Below are 9887 nucleotides of genomic sequence, written 5' to 3' on the forward strand. Positions count from 1 at the left end.
AAAAAAATGAAAAAAGTAAACAGTAGAGTTCTATGAGATGCAACATGTAGCTGAAACAAACAAAATTAAAGAGGAAGTAAAAAATAGAATCATCTTGTCATATATGATGAGCGATTGTCTCATCTTACATCATGCGCCATCATGTTTAGGACTTTCATATTCCTGGGCTTTCTCAACATGTCCTGGCAATTTTATCCATGGAGAAAAAATGATTGACCCTAGTTGACCCTGCTTGGAGCAAGAGGTTGGCCTACACCTCCAGAGGTCTCTCCCAACCTCAGTGATTCTGTATTCTGTGATTTCAGTTGCGAGTTTGGTCTTCAGACATTGAGCAACCTGGTCAGATCACATCCAGACAAACAACTGTTCTGGTGTGCAGACTGTGCTACGTCAGCTGCGTACATACCAGGCCGTCGAGCTGAGTGGCGCAATAAGTTCCATATGTCCTGTACATGTTGGGCTCCCTGCGCATATGCCCAGACTCTTATGTGGAATTTCTTAGCTGGAAGTATGGGAGCCTGATCAAGCTGCGCAAAATGTGTTTGAAAGACAGCATGGCATAAATAAATCTTAAAGGAGGATTAGAGAGATGACAAGGCTGTGGCTTCTGATAGGGAAGTCGTGCTATGTTTGGAAAGATTACAGCTAAAAAGAAGAGCCTTTGGTGACCAGATTTTTGTCTGTATTTTTTGTCTGCATTAGTAACTAGTCCTTGTATTTTAATACTGATTATCCATTTAATAGTGATTTGTCATGGTTATTTGTCACAGTGCTAAACCAGATTACCTCAAGGCTTGCTGAGCTTCCTCTGCTCTCCTATGTATGGAAAAACATTACACTTAATTTGGCTTGTTTGGCCAGTGCAGACACGGATTAGCCGTGCTATATATGGACCATAAACACTGTTTTGGTTAACGCTACAGTTGAGCCAAACCTGAACCTTTCATCTCACCCTTTGCAAACTTTGGTGGTTTGGATGGAGATGGAACCTGGATTTGAACTATGCTTTATTTTTGTTTTTGTTTTGACAAACCAAAAGCCAATCAATAACACTCGGATGGAAAACCAACATCCAGCATCCTCAGCCCACCTCTAGTGAATGGGGATTGAGTGCCTATGTAGGCAGGGACTTTGTGTTGGGAAGAGAGCCAATACACAAAGGAAGGAAACCGTTTCAAGGAACCTGCAGTAACTTTCCATAAAATCTCAGTGACTTGAGAGCATGCTGAATTTTGTGTCATAATCCCCTTCAACCAACATATGTGTTTGGTTAGGAAAAACATCGTGGTCTCCTGGAACAAAGATGGACTTTTGTAGCCTGAATGGCTAATTGGTTTAGTAATAGAAATGACAGGGGAAAGCCTTCATTTTCTTTTGATTCAGAGTTTCATTTTGCTATCTAGAACACCAAAACAGCTTGTAAGGAAAACGGATTTCTCACAGCATCAGATTTTTTAGATGCCAGAAACAATAATAATATGGTGTTAACACCTCTGTATTTGGCTTTCCGTTGGTTGTCTTAACCTAGATAAATCTGTTAATTTTTGTCTTTGTATCCACAGTAGAGCCTTAAAATTTGCACTTAATTGCAGCAGAAGTAGTTTTAAAACCCATCTGTCTTAGACTGACCATTCTTGTAGCATCTCACCACCTTCTACGTAATGTGTTCCCAAAGCTAAAATAAAGATCCTCGGCGTGGTATAGTAGTTCCACTTATCCAGATCTTTGAGGCTGTTGAAAGACTGGTGTTTCCTATTATGTTTCTGGCTTTCAAAATTTTTATAAAAATAGGATCATCCTTACCCTACGGTATTTACCAAATAGGCAGCAGTAGGTACAGCGCCTTGAACCACAGCTTGACTCTCCAAGTCTTGCATGTTCCCCAGAAGCTGCTATATCTTCCTATACTGCGTATGTTGGACTCAGTCCAAACAGAAATCTTTCTAATGACTTCAGTGGACACTGGATGAGGTCCACTGTACTGCTTGCAGATTGGGATGGGCGTCAAGCTGGGATGCACAGTGCCAACACTTTCTTGCTCAGTCTCTTCTTTGTTGTGTTTTATAGCTGTAGCTACTATCTGCAGGCAGGAATCTACATCCAGTTTCAGTTGGGTAAACTCATGCCTCAAAGCAAAAAATAAAATTATTGAGCAGTTTAATCCACCAACCATTTTTTGCTGCTTCTGGTGTTGAGCTGTCCGTTCAAGCCAGAGCACCAAGACTGGGAGATTCTATGAAGTAGCCATTAGCTTTGGCTCCAGCAGCATCCCACCAGCCCTGAAATCTCTACAGGAGGTCTGAGTCAGTTAGGTCACTGTGATCTAGTTCAGTAACTGGCCAGGAATTCACAGTAGTTAATTCAGGCCAGCTAATACCTATCTGTGTGATGTCAACCAGAAAAATGCTAAGGCCAGTGCACAGGCTTTATGGAGAATGATAATGCAAGGTTTTTTTATATCTCTAATGTTAACCTGCATGTTTACCCACAGTAGGCTCTTATCTTTGAGTACATCTTCCTTTTTCTAGTTGGTGTAGAGAATATCACTAGAAGGTAATGAAGGTAATTTTTGCATCAAAAAGGCCTAGTCCCACTGAAATTGCAGCAATCGGCAGTCCATGCATGTAAGTACACTTGTGACTCAAGACTCATGATGTGTTTTCCTTGCAGACTCAGAGCCTTGCACACCTGATGCTCCGTCTGCTGCCACATCACCACCAACTTCTGAAGAATCTGGACCTTTCACAGCTCCAGCATCACCCTCCTCTTCCTCTGACCCTGGTACTGCATCATTTTCACCACCATTACCTGCTTGTGTCGCAGCACTACGTTCTGAACTGCCTCCTATTCCACCATCATCATCAGCTTCTGCTGCCACCATTCACCCTGGGCTTCCTTCTCTTCCTGCACCACCGGCCTCTACTCCATCCCTACACCCTGGACTTTATTTGCCAGTCGCCCCACCTGGAAGTGCCACCCACCTCATCAACTGGCTGCCCTTCCTTGCTTCAGCAACACTTGCCACCATTCGAGGAAAGGAGGAAGACCAGCCACCTGCAAGAACAGGCTCCTTGGAAGGCGTGAAACACTGCAGCAGCACACCTCCCCACCTCTCCCGGGAGGGAAATCACCCGGCAGCACCTGCGGGAGACAGGGCTCCCGAGGCTGCTTCTTCACCTTCAGCTGCCCACGGCATGCCCCCAAACTCGGAGCAGGCATCTGCGAACATGAGTGACATCCTGGCAGAGCTGCGGATGATGAACAGCCATCTCTCCGTCATTGCTCGAGCCCTAACGCAGCTGGCATCGTCGCTAGCACCTTGGCAGGACTCATGTGGCACCCCACCTCCATAGTACTGCGCTCTCCATCACCTCACAGTACCTTCAGGAGCTGGTGTTGGCCAGGGAGAGCCGATGATGGAGTCAAGGAAGAGGAAAGGGACCGTATGCGGACCTGCCAGTGTGAGTTGTGACAGTTTGCTGTGCTCGCCGATACCGGCCATGTCTCCCCAGTGGGTTTTTCTGTTTATTTCCTCCTTGTAAATGGCTGCATACATTAAAAAATAGTTTTGTGGTCGTGTTAATAAAATTGTTTATATTTCTTGCATTCCTTTCAGATGTGCTCGCTCCCCTCGTCTCACCCAGTAACCGCATTAACACTTGTAGAAATTGGTGAGGTCTCGCATGGGGAATGCAGAGAATCTGAAGTGGCGAGAAGTTGCCCACGACAAAATGCTCAGGGAGGTGACAAAAACCCTCTGAGCAATGTGGGGGGACACAGACAAGAAAGAATACAATGAAAATTTGAAAAAAAATATCCTATTTCTCTCAAGCCAAGCTGCATGGCACGGCACTGTTCAAGCTGGAACACTTACCAATGCACTAAATCTCCAGGGTAATTGTAATTACCAGCCCAGGTGATGGCCGTGATAAATTGTTCAAAATACAATGCAAGGTAGTTGTCTAAGCAATATTTGATCTGAACTGCTACCAGATAGCCTCATCAACTTCTTGTCCTCTGAGAGAGTGTAAACCAAAGGCAGTGGAGCCCTTAGCGGGAGTCAGTCTGTTATACTTGCCGGGGGTGCCAGGGGTTCTTCAGGGGCATAAATGGGCCAAGCTAATTTGCAGCAAATAGCCAGGCACATGCGCATGGATCCTGATATTTCACCATCTCTTCCCTCTTGCCAAGCTGCAGTGGCTTGCCTAAAGGTGGCACTGGAGGCGTGAAACCTCAAACGATCCTCTTTGCGGATAGGCAGCACCAGAGGCGCGGGAAAGTGCTCCTGGGCAGGAATCCAGGCCTCTCCCCTCCGAGGTTTACAACCCGTGCAGCAGCCGGCGAGGTACCCTCGACTGCTGCCTGCCTTGGCAGAGGTATGTGAGTTGGAAGCCAATTGTCAGCACGATCTCGGCACCACGGGAGAGCCCCGGGAAAGCGGGTTCGTGGCTTGCCCAGAGCCACTTTAGGCATCCTGGCGATAGTCTGCTCGTAAGAGTAAGTGTCCAGCACTCAAAAAGAAATATTTTTCCTGAAGGTGGGACCAGCAGAGGCTGAGCCAGGCTATGTGGTTGATCAGTCTTTCATCACAGTGAGTTAAAATCGAACAAACGCTTGTGGAAAACAAGAGAAGAGGAAGGTCCCTCTGAAGTTCAGTACGATCTTGACTTAAATTAGCCGTTCAGCCCTCAGATATCAGGATCTGAAGACAACTTTAGGAAAAACCCAGACAAACAGACAGATCATTCGATAAGATTAAAGAGGAAGTATTCTGTCTATTTGCAAATATTTCTGTTACAGATGAGCCTAAGCCACAAAGATTGGATGAATATACAGACTTCCCCAAAGCTCAGGTGTATTTGAATGTGAGGTTTTGGTTACGGTACATATATTTATATATAAACCTATCCATATTTTTGTGTCTGTGCCTGAAAGACAGAGCACCTGCCTTGTTCGATCATGTTTTTTTCTGGAGCTGATCAGAATTTTTCTCCTCTGATGTGTTTGGCAAAAAAAGTGGAAAGACATTTCATAGCTGGCCTTCATTACCTTTCAGTTTTATGAGTTTTAACAAAACAAGATAAAAGGAATGTCTTAAAATCAATTTGGCTTTTGATTTCACTATTGTAGTTGCCACAGAATGAAAAAGCAAGAGTAAAGAAAAGTTTTCATTTTTCTTCCTTTCATTTAGGAAAGAAAGGGCAGGAAAGAAAGGGGAAAGTTCTGCAGTTAAAAACAAGGGAATCTTTTCCATTTTTACCCATCTTTCCCTATTTTAATTTTGCCTTGACAGTAAGTAAATAGCATATTGTCCCGCTCTTGCTATTTTACTGACGTGTGGAGCAAGTTGCATATCCCCATAAAGACATATTCATTTATCAAAGTTTTAATGCCTTTTTTTCTATCAGCATCAACCTCCCAGAGTTTATGAGCCCAATGGCAACGGTGGCAGGCTGCTTTAGAGTGCAAAGGTGCCATCAGTTTCCATGGCCCTAGATAAATATTTCACATAGGTTTTGTACAAAAGCGGCCTTTAGTATCCAGACCTATAGAGGTGTATAGAAGCTGTATCGATTTCTTGTTCATGGACCAGAGACCTTGCCATCGTTGTAGTTTTCCTGGCTCTGAGCTGAGATATTCTGGAGTTGTGGGGCAGCTGACAGATGCACATAAAACATATTCAAGGAGTTTTCTTACAGAAACCTGCTGAATCTGCTTATCTCTTTGAAAACATGTTCATTGGCCAGTTGTTAGCAGTTAGATCCTGGTGGTTTCTCTGTTCATCTGTTTTGCATAAAACGTAAAACGGATGTATATCCATATCCAGGGACATGCTTACACATATTCATGTCATCAGTCAAAATTGGTCAGTAGGACAGGAGTTCATGGCAAGGGTCTCACCAGTTCTTCATTGTTTGTTTCTTTCCCTCACAAAAGATGAAACATTTTGCCCCTTTCTCAAACAATTCTGGAGGCAGTTTTCTACGTTCAAACACCAGTTATCGGTAAGGACATATCAGCATAGTTTTACTTGATTTATCCTATTGTTTTTATAAAGCAACCACTGATGAAAATCGAAGCAGATTCTTCTGGATCTGTGCAACACATGCAGCCAGAGAGCTTCAAGAAAGCTTACTGTGGAGTTGCTGATGCTTTAGGGACTAGCACTAGAGCTGGCTTCATTTAGGCATCTAAGGGATTTGGGAACAGTTTACATGGCAGGTAAATTGGGAAATAATCTGATAGCATTAGATGTTCAGCTGTAATCCAGCTGGGTAGGAGGGAAAAAAAACCATTCCTGAGCTTCCTCCTGAAAGGAATGAGATATCTGTGGTCCCACAGCCTGAGATACTAGATGCTAAACACCCTAGCAGTCTGGACTCTCAGCTGTGTGTTGCTGTGGCATCCTGAAAATAAAACAGGACCAGGACTTGCAGCCAGGACTAGTGACTTAGATCTATCTAGCAACCTCCATCGGGTTCTGCAGTCAGCTTGAGAGCAAACAAAACCGAGGCAGTGTCTGGCTGGGGGTAGGGTCCTGCTGAGCTGAATGCCTTGGTCCTTGCAGACCTGAGCTGGGCCAAGGCAGTGCCAGTGCCGTGGCCACGGCGGTGCGGGGCTCAAGGAAGGCTCAGTTGAGCATTTGCCCTTTTGCAGGCTACATTTCTGCAAATTCTCTTGTGGGGTTGCAGCTCATGACAAGCTCTGGGCTGCCGCAAATTCCTTGCTTACGATATCTGAGCCGGCTAGTTAAAACCCAGCTCAGGTATGTCTGTGCAGCCCTGCCAAAGCTCAAAAGGCCTTCCCTGATAGGCTAAGAGTGGCCCTGCCCATAGGCACCTCATTCAGTGAAGTGCATTATTCTCTGCTCAGTGCATTCAATAGACTAATATCCTTTAGCAATTATTCGACTTGTTCAATTTAATTAAACCACCACCTCCACAAGGAAAGAATGGCTGCTGTGACTGATGGCAAGAAGGCTGCCTCTGTCTTAGGTTTTGTCTGCTCTTCCTGGCTTTCCTCTGCAACTATCCAAACCTGGCTTCACCCTGCCGGCCGTGATGGCTTAGCAGCGTTGCTTGCGTTGCTGAACAAGTGGCACAAGTGCCACTCCGCCCGTTAAGCCCCGGAGCGCAGCTCAAAAACAAGCCTACAACATCTGAAGCTGGCCCACCTCTCAGATGAGCAAATGAGGAAGGAGAAGAACCCTGGTGCCGCTGCCACCGTCCCAGCACCATGTCTCAGCACCCGCAGAGATGGCACATCCTGCGTGCCCTGCAGCACGTGCGCTGCCACTCTGCTGCGACCAAGCTCCATAACTCGTGGCAAAGAGTTCAAGAGACCTTCCTCACTAAATTATTCATTTTGGTTCGGCTCGGAGAGTAAGAGACAAAAAGTTATAATGTTTTCATGTGCACGTTCAACGTCTTGCGTGGAAGTAAGCTAGTGGCCTACGCTCCATTCACTGTTAAATTATTAAAAATTCCTTGTTGGCCTTCCCTCTCTTGATGCACCTTCAGTATCTCCTCCTTCCTTCTCTTCCATAGCCCTGTTATTTGTGAAGCATGGCTATATATTCATATAGTAAGAATTATTCTGTAACTGGCAGATGCTTCTTTGGATTTCTACGGAAAAGATCAGAAGTACTCCAGAGAAGCAAAACTTAAAGGCTAGAAGTCAGGTTATTATTTTTGGAATCAGCGGAGCTGATTATCACACCCCCTTCTGGCTCCACAATCAAAAGGGTAAATACGCCGATCTCGTATTTCACTACTGCTATATAAATATTGAGGATGGGTTTCAAGTCACCTCACTTCAACTGTCTAAAACTTGATTTCGTAGCTTCCTCTGTAGTCGTGGTGAGAGGGAAGTGCTTTCAGAGCGCGACTGAGCTTAGCCTAAAATAAGTATTTAAAAATAAGTAGGATGAATTGCCTTCTGGAAATGTCCGTCTTTGACTATAGACAAATAGTTTAAGCCAGATGCTTAACTTCTAGATAGCTAAAAGTAAATCAAATGAATCCTGTATTCAGTAACTGAGGTTCATTTCAAATTGGCGAAGTGTCAGTATATCACATTTATTTGAGCCCTTGACAGACGTTTGAGGAGCAGAAAGAGAGAAGCTGGGAGCTCAGGAGAATTGGGCTGAGAGTGAAACTGGAAACCTCTGCTAAATGTCCAGCATTATTTCACCCCCAGGGCAGGGACATAGCCTTCTCCAGGAGAGCACCCAGAGGGACACCCAGGTCATTCCTTCCACTCAGAGATTTGACTCCTCAGGATGTGGACCTGGAAGCTAAACAGTTTTATGCTCTTTGGCTGGTGTGCTCAGTGTCTAATATTCCAGCAGGAATTATTTAAGGAAGCAGCAGGCTGTACAACATTGTGTTAAACTGCAACTCAAGAAGGAGGGAGAAATCGCAGGTTTATCCAGGAGGAAGAGGAGACTGGGTGGATTTTCACTTTGTTGCACGTTGCGCACACTGTTCTTCCAACAGTTGTACCCATGTTCACTGTCGCAACACTCAAGTCCTCCAGTAAAGATGTCAAAAAATAAGCAGTGCTAAAGAATGCATTCCTCCTGCATCAGTGCAGCTGCAAGCTGGCAGCACACAGAGCCTGGTGGTGGGGTCCCTCTGATGGACAGGATGACTCTTCAGCACAGCTTTCCTGGGAAGCGTCGTGCAGGTACAGTCTGCAGATGCTCCTCTGGAGACTCGTCTCTACCCAGAGTCCTATGGTCTGCGTGTCTCCAGCTTCCTCTTGGAGCTTTCACTACAGCGTCTTGCAGAATTATTTGGGGTTCTGTTAATTTTTTTTTTTTGACTGTGAGCAATGAGCCAGGACACCTGTAGCAGGATATGATACTTCACAACAGTCCCATGGGCTGCGAAACCGTCCGCTCGCACAATCCGCAGAACGAAGCAGAAACACAGCATTTGTATGGCCTCGGCGGGGGTCGGAGCCTGCTGTGCTGAGTGCCGTAGAAAGCTGGAGGTAGGCAGAGGCGCTCCCAAATAGCGCCGGAGCCGAATGAGGGGCTTTGCCAGCACGTGGCTCAGCTGGGGGAGTTTACTCTCGCAGGACTCCCGATGGGAGTGAAAAGGAGCAGTATTTTCTGCTTGCTCAGATGCTTTTGGTAATTACCCACGTGGAATTTTCTTTCTCCTTTCCTGCAGCTCAGCAGACAGTAAAACTCTGTTCTCTGCTTAGCCAAGAGAAGTCGGGCAGTACTTCAGCTAAGCTAACGACCCGGAGAAACCTTCTGTAAGACACAAGGCAGTTGCTACTGGTCTTAAAGGAAATAAAGACATATTCAGGGCCAGGTGTTCAGGCAGTGTGATTGGATGAGACTCCTTCCGTTCTCCCAGGTATGCCGGGAGCTCTGTGCTGAGCAACGCTGCCGGCTGCTCCCACGCTATTCCTATTGCTCTCTGCTCTCATTCGTTGTTTTATATATAGACCATAGGCTTCCAGGGCAAGGATGATGTTTTTGCTCTGCCATTGTAAAAGCTTAGTGCAGAAGGGGATTTTAAACACCATAATAGCACAAGTATATTAATAGTAAGCAATATCATGAAACGGAAATCTTCATCTCAACGAAGAGGAATTCAGTAATGTAGAAGTTGAAGAGAGAAAAGCATACCACAACCTCTTGCTGGGTTTTGCTGCAAACTGCCTCTCTAAAATAAGTTGGTCAGAAACAGTAACTTCTCACTACTGCTTTTGCTTGTGGAAGTGGTTCCCAGACACTTGCTGTACACGGTGCCATGCAGACATGTAATTTAATCCACATCGTTCGAATCTATAACTCAATCTGGTTTTCCCAGTTATCTTGAACTATGGCTGAAATTTCACTTTATTCAAAGACAGATCTTACTGGAACA

At 45.3% G+C, this 9887-nt stretch overlaps 1 protein-coding gene across 2 annotated transcripts in view; it reads left to right on the top strand.

Annotated features, from left to right (window-relative positions):
• Positions 1–3605, top strand: part of RUNX2 (RUNX family transcription factor 2) — a 159277-nt gene extending 155672 nt beyond the window's left edge. For both annotated transcript variants that reach the window (XM_068936978.1, XM_068936977.1), the window contains one exon: positions 2671–3605. In XM_068936978.1, coding sequence (XP_068793079.1) covers positions 2671–3353 — 683 coding nt within the window. In that variant the 3' untranslated portion in view covers positions 3354–3605. The remainder of the gene's footprint in view (positions 1–2670) is intronic.
• The last annotated feature ends 6282 nt before the right edge of the window (positions 3606–9887 follow it).

The sequence above is a fragment of the Struthio camelus genome, chromosome 3 (genome assembly GCF_040807025.1).
Source record: "Struthio camelus isolate bStrCam1 chromosome 3, bStrCam1.hap1, whole genome shotgun sequence".
In the NCBI taxonomy this organism is placed as follows: domain Eukaryota; kingdom Metazoa; phylum Chordata; class Aves; order Struthioniformes; family Struthionidae; genus Struthio; species Struthio camelus.